At 41.0% G+C, this 16604-nt stretch overlaps 1 protein-coding gene across 7 annotated transcripts; it reads right to left on the bottom strand.

Moving 5' to 3' along the window:
* Window positions 1-3380: 3380 nt before the first annotated feature.
* FAM217A (family with sequence similarity 217 member A) lies at window positions 3381-16305 on the bottom strand. 7 transcript variants are annotated; one of them, XM_081873070.1, is made up of 7 exons: window positions 15357-15903; window positions 11562-11658; window positions 9040-9121; window positions 8932-8957; window positions 6447-6515; window positions 6249-6328; window positions 3381-4931 (listed from the first exon to the last, which is right to left on the bottom strand). In XM_081873070.1, the coding sequence occupies exons 1-7, from the start codon at window positions 15605-15607 to the stop codon at window positions 3752-3754; spliced, it is 1785 nt and encodes a 594-aa protein (XP_081729196.1). In that variant the 5' UTR covers window positions 15608-15903; the 3' UTR covers window positions 3381-3751. The 7 variants fall into 7 exon arrangements, with proteins under 7 accessions (XP_081729196.1, XP_081729198.1, XP_081729202.1 ...); XM_081873072.1 differs by lacking the exon at window positions 15357-15903 and adding an exon at window positions 14114-14627; XM_081873076.1 differs by lacking the exons at window positions 8932-8957; window positions 15357-15903 and adding an exon at window positions 15910-16305.
* Window positions 16306-16604: the final 299 nt, after the last annotated feature.

Below are 16604 nucleotides of genomic sequence, written 5' to 3'. Positions count from 1 at the left end.
TGTGCATGCACACGAAAGCTCACACCAAGAACTAACTTAGTTGGTCTTTAAGGTGCTACTGGAAGGAATTTTTTTTATTTTGTTTTATCACAAACTAACATTGATGAACATGGTTAACCTAGATGTTATTCTTTCACTTCTGCTTTTCTTTATTGTAACTGTCAGTATTTTGCTGCCATTAAGTAATTCTTTCTTGTGAATGCATTTGACACATTAATTTGAAATTACTAATAAAATGAAAACTATATAAGCTACGGCTTTGAGGGCTGTTGTTTTCTTTACAATCAAGCAGTGTTAAAATTTACGGGCTTTTATCCAGTATTGTGTAAGTACACACAGATGGATATTTTCCTTCCCATTTCTCCCCTACACCCCCCCAAAGGCTTTCCAGGAGTTCGGGGGGGGGGGGCTCAAAAGCAGGAAGAGGAATCTTGTGCCAGTATGCTATTTTATTTCCTCCCCCCTTTTATAGCACCTTCATTCAACAGTCCACAATGTTCAGTAGATGCTGACATTATGGCAAGCTTTTTGGCAGGTACAGGAATATATATATATATGCGCATGCGGGGGTGGAAAAGAAATATCCATTGGGTGATCATGCCTCATGGTTGCACAACATACACAACCCAGTCAGTTTACATGAAAGGAGAGCACACGTTACTGTTTAGAAAGGTTTAGAGAAAATGCTGTCTTGAGAACACAACAGTATTGCAAGTTTATCTAAACATACAAAAAAATGTAAACCTCTTCAGAGACTGAATTAATAGGAAATGGTTCAGAACTCCCACATTTTCTCCCTAGACCTACTTGTGTATGTGCCAATTGATGAAAACACTTAATGCATCTGATAATGGTCTCTCTAGTCCTCAGAAGCCTGTATCACAATAAATCTGTTAAGTTTTTAAAGTGCTAAAAGTCTCTCTTGTATTTGAGTGAACATCACACTTCTGGTATTCTTCTTCAATAGAAACATACTACGTAGAGTACGAAATAATAACTGCTTTCAAGTTTTTTTCAAACTTGTGTAGTCAGTATTATCTTATTTTTAGAGCAACAGCAGCATATGATTGCTTTGTTTTCTGCTTGCCTGTGATTCACTCTCCTAAAAGATGAATGAAACGAACATGCTTTGTATTCAGTATTTGTATTTCTCTGACATGTGATTATGTTTTGCTAAATAAATATCATCCACTACTTGAAGCATACTATGTTGTTCCTTCTCATTTTTAAGCTAAAGTAAGGGTTCCCTTTATTTAATCTTACACATCTGGTTTGAATTCATTTGCTTGGAAAAGAGTGGATTTGCATGCTCCATTTTAACATGCTTCCCCATGCCCAAATACAAAACCAGAGAATGTCTCTGTTTTAAATGCAACTGCAAGTAATCAGACTGAAAATTAAATATTTCATTATTTTATCCTTGATAAAAATGTGGTTGGATAACTTCAATTCAAATATAGCATCACTTTCTTTTACACCAGGAGTGGTGGAGCCTGTGGCTTTTTATATTTTGGACTTCAGCTGCCTGAAGTCCAAAATCAGCTCCTGCCAGCACGCTCAGTAGTCGGGAACAATGGGAAGTTGTAATCCAACAACCGTGGGAGAGCTACATTTTCCCCTGGCTGTAGGTTGCAGTATATATACTTTTACTAATGAAAGTATTAGCAACCTCTCAGGTCGCATGGGGGGTAGTGGGTAGATGACAGGAGACTGGTTTTAGTCTAGCCTCTCTGAATCTGACTTTTTTGGTCCAGGAAATTATTTTTGTATGAAAGAGCTTTCAGTCACTATAAGCCCAACCTGCAGCCTGAAGTGGTACAACTGAGGGACAAGTTTACATCTCGCTGGCCACTGAAGAAATGAACCTATGCCTTTTTCATCAGAGTGGGACACGGGTGCCTAAAATGAGATACCACCGCCACTCCTATTTCAAGGACATTGGAAGTCTGTGCTCAGCAGAAAGTTCCATGTAAGTAGGAGCACATCATATACTCCACTCATTTCAATTAATGAAACATGCCCCAGGAAATCTTCAGGTAGATTAGATTTTAATAGCTTTCATTTTGAAGAAGCTTTTTTTTTTTTTAAAGCACTGTTCTGTAAATCAAAGCAACTGATAAAAGGTGGCAAGGGTTTTGGATTAAAAGTTCTTTTTGTGGCCTTCAGTACTGAGCAACTTTGATTTCTCCAAAATGTACTGTCGGTAATGCAAATTGACCATAGAAGATGTTTGTTGCTCAACACTGGTATAGCTCTGCACTTAAGAGTCTTCTATCAAGACTATAAGCCTCATCCATCCTGCATTCTGAACTGAGACCCTTGTTGGTAGACAGAATAGGCTATTGCATGAACGGAACGGATGTCCACAGCCAAATATTTGAGCAATCACCTGGTGGTGGTGGTGGTTGATGGAAGTGCCTGCCATGTGTGGTTTGCACCAGAAATCAACCCTCAAGACCAGCTTTTGAGGGAAGGGGGGGGCTGTAGTGGGGGTGGGGGAGAAATCTAGGAAACACCATTGCACGAGCAGAGTTCCACTTTTACCTTCTTTTGATCCAACTCAAAATCTGTTTCCCACCCAAAAAGTCACAACCTAGTAAACAATAATTCCATACTGTGTTTTGGCCTATATTTCTGTCACCACAACCATCTTTTGAAAGTCGGAATTTAAAAAGCAGTTTAAACAATTTATAACACAGTGGATTTACATGCGAAGCATCTCTGGCAGAGGAACTGCCATGTCCAAAGCCTGTTGACTTAACACCAGTCAAGGCAAAAGCTGAGGAAGGACATTTCCCCCCACCCTAAACACCAATGCTCCTCCCCCCCCTTCAATTTCCCTCTCATTGGAATAATTTTCCTCCTAGTTTGGAAGTATTTCAAGGTAACTTGGGAGCCTGCAGATCCAAGGCCTCCCTCAATCTTTACCAGCACACCCCTTTTGTTCTCCCTTGTGTTGTAGACACATTGACATCAGAGGGGTCTCTAGTGATGGATCTCCCACTCTGGATCTCCCTCTGCAGGCAAAGGGGAAGAGCTGCTCTGTTGTATCATCTAGGAGCCCACAGGACTACTTGTTAAATGGCTAAATTATACTGTTGCAAAAAAATAATCTGCAGTGGTTTCCTTTCCATTCTGGCAAATTTCCAAATACGAATTTATTACAAGTACACAAAAAATCCAGACCAGATATCTAGGTCTTTTAATCTAGTATGATATTATGTCTCCAACCAGTAAACCAGATGACATTAGGTTGATTTCAGATGGCTATAACCAAATTATGTTGATTTCCCCTTAGTATCTGATCAGAAGTGCATTGCCTCTGAGCATGGAAGTTACGGTTTTAGCATATCAATATAAAACTAGAGTAATCCTCTGAAGCCAATTATCAATGCATGTTTAATACCTCATTTATCTTTTACAGTTTAGAATCACACCAATAGCACAAGGACTGCACTTTATTTGCCTGTTCAATTTAAACTTTTTTATATAAAAAAACCACCTTAACATTAATTTTTTTAAAAGATAAAGAATACTATGATTACAATTATTACTATATGATAGAAAGGTAGGAATCCTTTTTTGCTATCGGTTTCTTTTAAAATCTTACATGAAAATGTTCTCCCGGAAAAAATAAAATCTGATATTTTCATATAACACAGATTAAAAACTGGATACAGCTTTCCAAATCACCATTGCTCATTCCTTTTGCTCGAATGCTAATGAATGCCTGATGACTTAGTTCAACAGATCATTGCTGGTCAGCAGGCGAGCATTTTTCTTTTGAAATAACAGGTATGGCTTTTAGTTTACTTGTTAACGCTCCATTTTTTCTACAAGGTTTTCGTTTTGTCCTTGGCTGCTTCCATTTTGAACTTTCGCTGTCAGGTAAGGAGTAAGCTACAGCTGCACTGGGTAAAAGCAACTTTGTTGAAGTTGTTTTGGCAGCGGATCGAATTTTTGGTGAGCTTCCAGAGCATGACAGAGCTCTCCGTGCAGGTACATTTCTTGAGTCTAAGATTACTGGAGCTTTGGCGCACTTGTTGCACCTACTGCACGATGCTCGGCAGGGCTTTGTGGACGGCCGTGCAGGGGACGATGCTCCAGAATTCCACTTACTATGACAGCGCTGGCAGGTGCATTTTGGCATGTCCAGTTCTTGCATGCAGCAGCCAAAATGGTGAAGATCTCCATCAAAACCTGCCTGAGGACATGAACTATCGGATTGCTTCAGTTGCTTAAACTGGTGTGCATCTTTTGAAAAACTGGGGCGGTTGTTAACAGCCATAGTGGGAGAAACAGTCTCTCTCGTCTTTTCTTTTAATATCGTCAAGTGTTGCAACTTCTCCATTTCCACCAGACGAGAAATTAGCTTGCAAAGTGATTCTTCGAGAGGCGGATTAAAGGATGATTTCCATTCATCAAATTTTGATGAGGACATTTTTTGTAAATCCCAGGTATTGTAAGGTGGGGGAAGAAAATCAGGGTATGAAAATGTATCACTCTCAGATGAAGAGGAAACTTCTTCCTTGACTTCTATAGGATCCGGTTTTAGGTTAACATTCACGTTTTTTAAATATTTCAGCAACTCCTTATTTCTTTTCTCATTTTCAGATATCTCTTTTTCTACTGAAGGCTTGTCCTCTACACTGCCATTTCCTCTTTTCAAACTCGATCTGATTACAGAAAGCATGTCATCACTACTACCATCTGTAGCAGGATAAGCAGCAGAAGCAATGGCTTCGTTTTTTAAAAAATCCCCATATCCATTTCTATTGCAATTCTCCAAAGCTGCTTTCTGGGTTTCGAGATAAGAAACTGTGTGGCATCTCTTTATGAAAGACTGTACCAGAGGATTATTAGTGTGGATGAAGTTTATAGGAACATCACTGGAGCTAGACGGCATTTCCCCCAAACGTCTATGGAAGTCTCTAAGGGGGGAAAAGAGAGAATATGGAATGGTATCGCATTACCCCTCTAGTGGACAATTTATAGAGCCAATAGCATCACTCATCCTGGATATAAAAATAAATATATTTGAAGCCAAAGTGCCTGGATATGCACCCTGAAGCAGGCCTTTAATGTTTTCAGCAAATTAACACTCAAAAGCAGACAGACCAAAAGAAGGCTCTAGACAAACAATAAGGTACTTCAAGCAGCCCATAACTGTTCTATGCAGTTCCTTGCAAATGGAAGCCGTGGAAGCTACTAGCATAGGATACTTTAAAAAGAGATGAGACAAATCCACAGAGGATTAGTCTATCAATGTCTGTTACCACAGGGGAAATAAAGCCAAATTTTAACTTTTAAGCACCATTTGGGAACAAATTAGGTTTTAGTGCTCCCATTGTTTTTCCCCCAAATAATTTTTATTGGTTTTCATGTAAATACAAGAATAACATATAACCACAGTAGCTTGTCCAGTGGTACATTAAGTTTCATATGCAGTACACAGTACACAAGCAATATGCTCCCATTGTCTTTTTCAAAAGATGGTGGTGGTCATCTTCAATTTGGATCAGGGCTTTGTGGGGTGGAGGGAGTGTCCAACCCTCTGCCGCCATTCTGCAGAAAAGCCCCCCATAATAAGCATATGGTATTGCAGCTGATACCTATTTTTAAACTTACTGAACGTGTGGTCTTTTTCTATGCTAAAGGAAGAGGGAAGTTTTGGAACTCACAATGGCATTTTAAAGGTCTAACAGCCTGTATTTCCATGCTTTGCTTTGCTGCATGTTTTGTGATTTTAAAGCTCTTCTTGGTGTTCTCTCACCTCAGAGTTCTTGCCCCAAACCTAGATTCTGGCATCCAGGTAATTCTCCTTTTATACCTATTGTTTCCTTGAACCTACAGATAGTAACTCAAGTCCTTTATATATGGGAAACACAGCCAGATGGGCAGGGTATTATTATTATTATTATTATTATTATTATTATTATTATTATGCAAATCAGGGTCACTGGTTCTGCTTTCTATGAAATAATTTAAGGTTTTTTAAAGAAACAAGTCACACATTGCAGGAAAGGGAAGCAGGAAAAGCATTTTCTTCATGCACAGAACAGCAGCATCAAGACACCATACAACAGGAGACAAATCAAAGTAACAAAGAACTGCAACAGAGGAGTGCTGGTGCACAGCCACCCTAAAGCTGTTGACAATTCCTTTTGATAAATGAAGAAGTGGCTATCTGCTTATGTTTGCCTGTTCTGTTCAGTTTCATTTAAAAAGCTAAGAATACGTTTCTTTACCTGCTCACTGCCTTGTTGCCTTGATTATGTATATAGCTCCAGGAATGATATGGTGCTTGTCTGCAGCTATTTGGGCTGAGCTGAAATAAGCAGAACATTTAAAAACAAAATGCTATTGGTATGCAATTCAGAACAAACACTGGAAATTCAAAAGTAAGTAAACTGGATTGTTAAAACATTTTGGCAAACTAATACTACCTGTGATGTCCTAGTATTTTTGGACAAGCTAAGAGCGGCCAGCTGTTCCATTGCAGCATTATAATGGTCCTGTAAAAGAGCAGAGCCACTTCAATATTTGTAAGGCAGAACATCATTTCTAAAGAATCATGCTTCATGTTTTAATCCTAAAACTAACCTCAGACCCGGGACGCGGGTGGCGCTGTGGGTTAAACCACAGAACCTGGGTCTTGCCGATCAGAAGATCAGCAGTTCAAATCCCCACAACAGGGTGAGCTCCCGTTGCTCGGTCCCTGTTCCTGCCAACCTAGCAGTTCGAAAGCACATCAAAGTGCAAGTAGATAAATAGGTACCACTCCGGCGGGAAGGTAAACGGTGTTTCCGTGCGCTGCTCTGGTTCTCCAGAAGTGGCTTAGTCATGCTGGCCACATGACCCGGAAGCTGTACGCTGGCTCCCTCAGCCAATAAAGCGAGATGAGCGCCACAACCCCAGAGTCGGTCACGACTGGACCTAATAGTCAGGGGTCCCTTTACCTTTACCTAACCTCAGACCCACCTGTTGGACTGTAGAAATCCTAAAGAGGTTTACTGAAGGATTTGTGTGTGATTCTAGAACTGAATAAGACAAGCTGGCTTGGTAGACTTGAGGCACATACGGCCAGAAAGGAGCCATGTATGAGCAGCAAAGAGGAAGCACAGATTTCAAGCTATGTTGCTACTATATATTGCAATGTCCATCTAGTCTTTTACCTCTATTTATGCTACAAATTCAGATAATCTGAAATGTTTTCAACCACCTGAGGCCTTGGATAGACCTTGAAAGAGTCTGAGCCAAGTGATCACTTCTAAAATGAAAGCAAAATAAAGCTTAATAGGGAGTGCAAAGATGACAGCAATCAGTTGTCCAGGTGTCTCAAAGACGCAGAGCTAATAACTATCAACACTTGCACCAACAGGGGTTTGGTTTGTTTTTAAATGACTGTTAGCAGCATATATGTTTGAATGTTTGCTTTAATTTATTATCTGTGCATACTGAATTTATACAACTGCCCATCAATAAATAATCCCTGGGTAGCTTCCAAAGAAACAAGCAAAATAATGGTAATAATACAATACACCATTATTAAAATTAAAACAACATTACAGTATTAAAATCAACAAGAATCAATAAAAGATGGGGAAATAATTGCAAGAGAAAAGGTATGAAACAGTCTAGATTTAAAACACAATTAAAAGGCTCAGATGAATATAAAATAGTCAACAACTAGCAATATGAAAGAAACGCAGTCATGGTTAACTTGCTGAATCATCCTTAGCAACAGTGGGTGCAGTTATTTCATCTTTATACACTACGGCAGAATTCTTCAATCTTGGGTTCCTACACATTGTTGGCCTACAGCTCCCATCAAACCCAAGCAATTTAGCTAATAGTCAGGGATAATGGGAATTGTAATCCAACATCTATGGACCCACGCTTGAAGAAGGCTGCACTCTACGATTGTATTTCTTATGAACATCATGAGACAGTCATTGCAACAGCGCAATCTACCAGTGAAAAATCCTGAGATCGTAACTGCACTGCAGTGTGTATTGTGGTTCTTGCTATATTAAAAGTGCAGCATGCAAAACTGGAGAAACAAGGGACGAAGTCATGTGGGGTTTGGCACAACCGCCATTGCTGAAATTGCTTGTTGGTTTTTGTTGCCTGTGTGAACAGCTCCAATTCCGCATTTGCAGTGTGAAGCAGAAGAATAGACTAGAAGTCCATTGTGGCTGCGTTGCTGAGTGTGCTGAAACAACATCATGGGAGAGGTGTCTCCAGCTATCCCATCTCCTGCCTTTGGAAGCCTTGGAAGAAGATGCTGCAGGGGATGGACTGTGAAAAATGTTATGTCTAGTACCAAGGTGAAACTGTCAAGCTCCTTTGTTATTTTTGCTATGGTCAGGAAGTGAAATGTTTTTAATGTAATGCTGTTACAGATATTGCATGAAAATGTTGGGGGGTTTTGCTGTTATATCTGCTTGCCTTTTAAAATTATTTTATTATGAAATTGTTCTCTGTGATTGTTGATTTCTGAGATGTTTACCTGTTTTGTTTGTTGAAAGCTGCTTCAAGCATTATTTTTTTTAAATGGCAGCATAAAAAAAAATGATGATAATGATGATGATGATCAACATCCCTGCCATGTTCTCCAAATAGAAGCAGCCTTAGATAAACACGTGAAGTGCAATATTACTGTATATCTGCCAAGGTATTCACACAACTTCACTAAGGGTGCAATACTATGTACAATGTCAAGTAGAAAGTCCCAAAATAAATAGGCACTGATTGAGCTGTATGGCAGACAGCTTAAACCTCAATTCTGTTTTGGAATTGGAAAAATCCTTCAAGGACTCACACCTGAATAATGGATACAAAACTTCCTTTGAAATAAGAATCATGACAAGAAAGCATAGGCTTCTTTAAAAATTATTCTTAAAGGATTGATGTTTATTTTGTTCTTACCTTATAAAACGCACCTGCAAGAACACCTGTAAAAGACCAAGAGCTGAGTTTTGCTTACAAAAGTTGTTTTATAATTTCTCAGCTTATAGAATATTTGCACTTGCTCACCTTCTCTAGCAAGCTTCTCTTCTGATGAATGAAATTTCTTTTCAGCAGAAAAATCAGATTCCAAATTACAGAAGTGTGGTTTCTGTAATGACATTTATCTTATGTTTCACTAACTGCATATATGAAAAAAGGGAAATATATGTTGCATATGAATCTGTGGGTGCAAGGCATTCTGAATGCTAGATAGTGCTACAATTTAATTAAGGTTGGGATGTTAGAACCGGGGAAATAGCCAGACTCATGTGTATTTAAGGTAGACCCAACTGTGTATTAGGGTGTAGTTTAAGAGGTGGGGTGGACCCACTGATAAGCCTGTAATTAGCATATGTGAATCTAATGCTATGACTATGGGAGAAGCCGGAAGTTATTGGATTATAATGCTGGAGATCTCTCCATGGTAGACTTAGGTTGCATATATGTATAAATAAACCATGTATCATAAAGACACTACAGTCTCTGCTACACCTCATTTTCCCAAGGAAACACAGACCCTGGTGAGTAAAGCATGCCTGGAATCTTGCACCGCTCATGGAGATTAAGGTGATCTGTAACTCTATCACATTTTAAGCTTATGTTTTAAACAGAGTGGAAACTGGTCGAGAATTGTAGTTAGGATAAAACATATAAATCCTTACATCCAAACAACAGTAATAAACATTTGTTACTGTATCTGTTGTTAAAGTGAAATCATATACAGGTTTACACTGATGAAAGCCCCAATAAGGCTTATTTTTATGCAGGCTTGCTGAACAGGCAAACAAAATCCTGCTCCTTCTGCTTAAGATATGCATGGATGAACCTAACTGGGTTTTATTACCCAGTAAACTCCAACAAAGAAACACAATGCTATAAGAATTCTAAGTTCCCAAATATAAAATAAACGTTCAGAAATGTACAAGGCAAACACATACATAAGTATACAAGCCTCCCAAATTGACCTCAAATATTTCTCTGCAAGGAGGAAGGAAACGGGGAGAGCGATCCAAAAGCAGTTCAAAACAATGCAACCATAAACACTGGGGGGGGCTTACAACAATACACTGTACAGGCACCCCACTGTTTTACATGGGCATTACATTCTGAGGTACCACGTGCGTTGGTGAAATTACATATAAATGAAGCCCATTGAAAAAGCCTGCAAACACCCTATTCCGCCCTTTTAGTGGCGTTTCAGTGGCGTCTTTATGACATTTCCGGGTCACTTCCGGGTTTGGCGCAATGCACGTATACACGGTCAAGCACATTTTGAACGCACATATACGGGAGGGCTGCCTGTATATCATATGTTTTCACAAAGCTCATGATCTAAAGGGCTAAGTGTGAGGTTCTGTAAGCACACTGGGATTTTCAATTTTTATGCCCTTGAAACCCAATTCTTACAGCCAAAACAAAAAGCTGGAAAAGGAAAGCTGATTTTGTCACTCCCCCACTGAGAATGGTGGTCAAGACTGACTGCAAGGTTTCCACTCGTGGGATTCAGAGAATTGTAAGGGGGTGTGTGCAGGCTTCTAGAACTTCTTTTCTGGGTGACATCATTTGGATAAAATTGGTATTGTGGGGGCTCGTGGATTTCATTCCACCACCACTATAATTTGTCCACTGCATAAATCTGTCTACGCAGGAAAAGTGACAGGGAAAGGAAAATACCTACTCTCATGCTCAAGAGGCTAGCCTTACACATGCTCAAGAGGCTAGCCTTACAATACACATGTCTAGCTTTGTATCTGGGCTTATCTCTGTAAGCTGGGTGTTCCAAGAAGGACTGGCATGGAATGAGATACCTTGCATATTGCCACCAGGAAGTGTAGCTGCACAGCACCACAGATCTTTTCCACATTTAGAAGACTCGATGTAAGAATGTTGTAATATTCACACACACCCCTTCCCCACACCATCTAATAATTCTTTACGAAAGAACAAATATGTCAAAGCCAGCATATATTCCACTCCAAGAGGTGAAGATGGGGAGCTCTGAGAGCTTTCCACATGTCTGCAGCCACTTTGAACCAATAAGCAAATACATTCATGAAAATTCTAATTATTCTTACAAATGAAAAAAAAGGTTAGTCAGACTTTCTAATTATCAGTTCTGCATCTTTGAGACACCTGAGACTTGTAACCTGGGCCTCGTTTATTTGGCTCTTGGTTTGGTTTGACAGTTTAGAACCCTTTTTACCATCAGTGCAAGATTTATTTATTTTTTAAGTTAAGTCTCAAGCTGCCATTCTGAGTTTTTGACCAAGCACAAAAATACTTACAAGACAGGATTTGGTTAGTTACTTCCCATTTTTTGTTAACTTGTGCATAACCTTGGAACCTATCAAAAGACAGGCTTTTGTTGTTTTTATTCCACATTTGTATGGCTTTTCCTTGTAACTGAACTGAACTACTCACCTTAAATATAGGGATAAGAATGTATTATATTATTAATGTGACAAATTCATACCTACTCGGTCACAGGACTGGATGTGCAGAAGAAACATAGTTTTAAAGCTGTCTCTGTGACTAAAAGTTTAGTGTACCTGGCGAGAGAAGGTGCTGTTCCCATAAATGCCAGGTATAAAGTCTTCTTTTCCCACTAAGCTGGCAGACTTGTTGTTCTTGCTTCCCCTGACCAACCTAGATGCAGATTAGGAATGAAACAAAAAGATAAAGAAATCAAGATGGGCTAGGCAGAAAAGAAGATCTCCCTAATGACAAACGGCACAACCAAGTCATATTCTGTGCTAGGGTTAGGATTGCCGAAGTCAAAATAAAAAAGATCACCATGGAGTGATCTTGTGAACTGTCCACCAGGAAACAAGCTAATATTCATCTGGGTAGGCTTATGGGTATAAGAAAAGCAAACTGGGAATGGCAGAAGGATATACTACAAACAGCAGATGATAGAGTAAGGAGGGGTGAAAGGTCATATAGGATCCTGCTCTCCCTCCCACGCTCTTAGAGTAAGGTTTGTTCCAACTCCAGCTAACACAGTAACAGGTGAAAGTCATTACTTCTTTTCTTTTCTTTTTTAACAAATCAAAGTGCTGTGATTCAGGACAGCAGAGGAGAGAGTCCTTCTCCAAAAGATTACATTTGGGGTTTTTTTTAAAAAAAAAAAGTTTGAAAAATAGGAGCATTCCTTTGGGGAGAGGGCATGGTCTGGCTCACAGTGTTGACTAATAAAAAAGTAAAAACATGGGCTGAGCAGTGACTCTCATGGAGCACCATGAATGCACACATTAAGGAACTGAAATTAATAAAGCAATAAAATTAAATTAAAATTAGCATTTATTTAACAAAGCCAAAGCATATTGACAGAGCTGGATAACTTTTGCTGTGACTCCTAGCAGTTTCATAGGCACTATCTAATAATAGGTGACACATGCACAATGACATTCCCATTGTCTGAGGGACTAGAAAAAACAATATTCTTTTCTTTGGAAAGAGGTGCTTTAACCTTATGACATCATCAATAGATTGTCTAGGACCTAGATCTGTAGTGATTTGATAAGAAAAGCAGAATGAAAGAGACATGAAGTGTACAATAGGAATAAAAATCAGAAGAAGCAGATATGTTAGGCAAAATCAGGAAAAGAGATGCTGTATATGAGCAGTGGGAAAAGGGACTGAGGCTGTGTACTCATTACTGGCTTAAAGTGCAGCTAAATTGTTTTTTTCTTGATTCAGATTAAAGCTGGTTTGAGAGGGAATGTATCAGAATGCAGTACTTCACAAGAAACAATAGGATATATATGGTGGCTAACACTTGTGCGTACACCACTTCCCAAAACTGCATTGGAAGCACATTGGTTGCAGAATAAACTGGGGTGTATACATTGCCTTAATCAGGAAAAGAAGAAGCGTGAAGCCCTAGAGTGCTGGGGAAACAACAGGGGCTCATTAATTTGCAGGTATTACTTATGCTGGGAAAAGAATGAAAGGGAAAATGAGAAATGAGTGCTAAACAGCAATGCACATTGCCATTCGTAATGCTTTGGCTGCGCCTTGCTATTTGGCAATTTTGCATCAGACATGCACCCTAATCAATGCACTTTTCTTTCCTTTCTTTCCATCACTTGATCCCTTTGCAACAAATGTAGGTTCCCCACGTCTCCTGTCACATTTATACACATGGCAGGGAGACGGGATTAGCCAGTTCCCACCATGGGCGAGAACAAAATGAAAACCAAGCGAGCCAAACTGGTTTTAACCCTCACTTGAGGGCGGGGGAGAAATGTCCAGAGATGGGGGTTTTTGAACCCCATTCCAATCTGGAGGGGGATTGCAGACCTTTTCCAAGCGTCCTTATTTTCCAGGGACAGTCCCAGATTTACAGAAGCCGTCCCCATTTCTGATTTGAGCCGGAAATATCCCACTTTTCCTTTGGATGTCCCTATTTTCATCGGAGAAATATTGGAGGGTATAGAATAGGACATCCCTATTTTCACTGGAGAAACGTTGGAAGGTGTGATGCCCCTATTTTCATTGGAGAAATGTTGGAGGGATTGTCTCTATTTTCACTGGAGAAATGTTGGAGGGTATGGAATAAGCCCTATTTTCATGGTAGAAATGCTGGAGGGTATGGAATTGGATGTCCCTGTTTTCATGGAGAAATATTAAGAGGGTATGGAATAGGACATCCCTATTTTTATTGGAGAAATGTTGGAGGGATTGTCTCTATTTTCACTGGAGAAACGTTGGAGGGTATGGAATAAGCCCTATTTTCATGGTAGAAATGCTGGAGGGTATGGAATTGGATGTCCCTGTTTTCATGGAGAAATATTAAGAGGGTATGGAATAGGACGTCCCTATTTTTATTGGAGAAATGTTGGAGGGGACATTTCTATTCTCATGGGAGAAATATTGGAGGGTTTAGAAATGGAGCTGAGAAAAGCTGGCTCCCTTGCCCTCCTGCAGGACCTACTGGCTGAGGGAGAAGGAGGAGAGGAGAGCCAGAGAGGCGAGCGTTTTAAGCGAGGCGAACTTGAGGCCGCAGCATCTCCCCTTGGGGAGGCTAGTGGCGCGCCTTTTCCTTGGCGCCGGGGCCTCCCCGTCCCCGCCATCCTTTTGGTCCCCGTCCCCCCCATACCCAGGCAAGCCCCCGAAACTCCCGCTCGTCTCCGAGGCAGCAGCAGCAGCAGCAGGAGAAGAAGACGCGGGCTCTCCCCCACCAGCCTCCACAGGGTGGTGCATGGCCTCGAAGCCAGGCAAGGCCTTCGCGCTCCTCCTTCGGGCCCCGGCGCGCGTTACAGGAAAGCAGTCGCCATGGGAACGGGCCGGGGGGGGTCCTTCCTCCTCAGGCGCGAGGCGGCGCCTTCCTGGCCCTATTCCGGGCAGCGGCCAACCTCACGCCGCCTCATATCCAGCATTGCATTTTTTAGGTGTGTGTGTGGGGGGGTCTCCTTCAGCCCCACAAATTATCCTCTCCTGCCCCTCCTTCTCTGCACCGCCCCCTTTTGCATTTCGGGCATCTCGGCGTCGCCCCCCTTCGCGTTTGTTGGGACTGCACTTTCTGCAAAGCCAACTGCGAGGATGCAAGGGCATCCAGAAGAGCCAGGCTGCATTCCCTGCCTCTCCGCCTCTCTTTCCCTCGCTTTCTGGGTGCGCGCAAGGCCGCAGTTATTTGCAAAGGGAAATGGTCGCCTCCTTCGGCCTCAATTGTCAGAGGAAAGCATCTTTCCCCTGGGGCGGCGGGGGCGGAAAAAATCTACATCGGGTAAATCGGAATGGTTGCATTCGTGTTGTGTTTTTTTCAAGCAGCTTTTGCCCTCCTTGTTTTACATTAGCAGTTTCTTGCATGCATGCAGAAGAGGGCACGCGCTTGAGTCGCCAAGAAGTTAGGACCGAGCGACTCGGCGGCTGCAAACCCGCACTCGGATCCCATGCAAAACTTTGATAGCGCTCTAGCAAATGCAAATACAGTTGATGCAAATGCAGATGAGGCTGAGGTGCATGGAAAGAGGTGGTGTGTGTGTTTGATGCAAATACAGTTGAGGCCCAGGTGCGTGGAAGGATATTAGCACTTTCTCTTGACCCCGAGGGATAAATAGCAGCAGATTGTGGGGAGGCGTTAACAGAACCAAGTGATACTGAGGTCAGTAGGGGCTTGCTTCCAGGTTAGTTTATGTAGGATTGGAGTCGGAAAGAAAACTGGAAGAGCCAATCAAAAGATGTACTGCAGCAGGCGCAGCTTAGCCTTAAGCATGGCCAAAACAAGTGTTGCTGTTTTGTTTCCTTTGTTCAATTCAGGAAATAATGCCACAGAAACACTCTACCATATTTTAGTTATAAAGACCCACACATTAAAGCCTTTTCAGTATACGGAAACTTACATGATAGTATTACCAGAACAGTGCAGATCCTCTTCAATATGAGCTTTACTGTATTGTTTTCTCCGAGAATAAAAACCTGGGTTAAAAACATGTGGCGCGGGTAGCCCGCAGTCTATGTTTCTTCTTTGCACACAGCTGAAAACCTTTTCATTGGAGTTCCACTTAATTTTATTACAAGCGGAGTTGCCACTTGGTGAAGGGAATGCAACATTTGTTTTTGGTAGATAAAGCGTTTGTTGCTTTAATGTCATAGCTAGAACAGTGACTAGGAAAACAGCATTCAAAAACAAAATTATATTTTGAAGTCAGTTTAGCTAGTTATCCTTATGTTTAACTATAGGAAATACTGTCATTAAAAACCCTACGATATGCACGCTCATTTCATACCACATTGTGGCTCATATTTGTAGCGAAGTGTAAAAAGGTTCACTTAAAAACAATTCTTTTCTCATAGCTTAGAAATGAGAAGAAACCAAAGCTAAGACTGTGGAAATATGATAAAACTGAGCATTGCTAGAAAAGCTACTTTGCTGTCTCAATGCAGTGAACTCACAGTTTTGATCTAGGTACTTCTCTATGAGCCCTTTGACAGAGCTTAGCGTTTCGGAATTTTCATGTGTCATCAATTGCAGGGCATTGTGACTCGCACTCAAGCTACATATTGTGCAGCGTTCTGTGATTCTTTCCTTTCCCCCAACCCATTTCCGTCCAACCCATTTCCCCTCGCAAATTAAAAAAGCAGCCCAAGGAGGAGGATCTGAACTGGAAGATAACCATGAGGTTCACATGGCCAGTATGATGATGTCACAATATCATCACATATCAGATTTGGCTATATGAAGATGTCATGAAACCAATTCAGAGAGAGAAGAATGCTTTCTGTTCTCATCCTGGATGGCTGAACACACTTGCTCCCATCTTCAGCTGCTTCTGCGCTAAATGACGTGATGGAACAACTTTTTGGAACTGTTGAAAGCTTTGGTGAAAAGCATTCCTGCTTTAGGCTAAACCAGCCTAATCCGGTCCTGTGGCAGTTTATGTATTAGTGTCAAATCCTAAAAAAAAGCTCAACAACTTTGGTGTAAAATCATAAAAAGGTCGACCCTCATGCATGTTCACTTCATCAAATCTGGCCCTCTTTGAAAAATGTTTGGGCACCCTGGTAAACGTTGCCCAGTATTCCACCAAGCAAAGGCTTGTTTGTATGTTTCATCATCTCCAGGGCTCAAGGGAACTAAAGCAAATTGC

The sequence above is a fragment of the Podarcis erhardii genome (assembly GCF_964252035.2).
Source record: "Podarcis erhardii genome assembly, chromosome: 8".
In the NCBI taxonomy this organism is placed as follows: domain Eukaryota; kingdom Metazoa; phylum Chordata; class Lepidosauria; order Squamata; family Lacertidae; genus Podarcis; species Podarcis erhardii.
The sequence above is the reverse complement of the archived record's forward strand: the minus strand, read 5'-3'. Positions and strand labels throughout refer to the sequence as shown.

What these genes read in the sequence shown, in the direction of transcription:
- FAM217A (XM_081873070.1), bottom strand. Translation starts at nt 15,607, where the DNA reads ATGACATTAAAGCAACAAACGCTTTATCTACCAAAAACAAATGTTGCA. An exon ending in ACAGCACCTTCTCTCGCCAG is followed by an intron (nt 9,122 to 11,561) that starts GTACACTAAACT and finishes ATGTCATTACAG; the next exon opens with AAACCACACTTCTGTAATTT. An exon ending in TTGCAGGTGCGTTTTATAAG is followed by an intron (nt 6,516 to 8,931) that starts GTAAGAACAAAA and finishes GCTCTTTTACAG; the next exon opens with GACCATTATAATGCTGCAAT.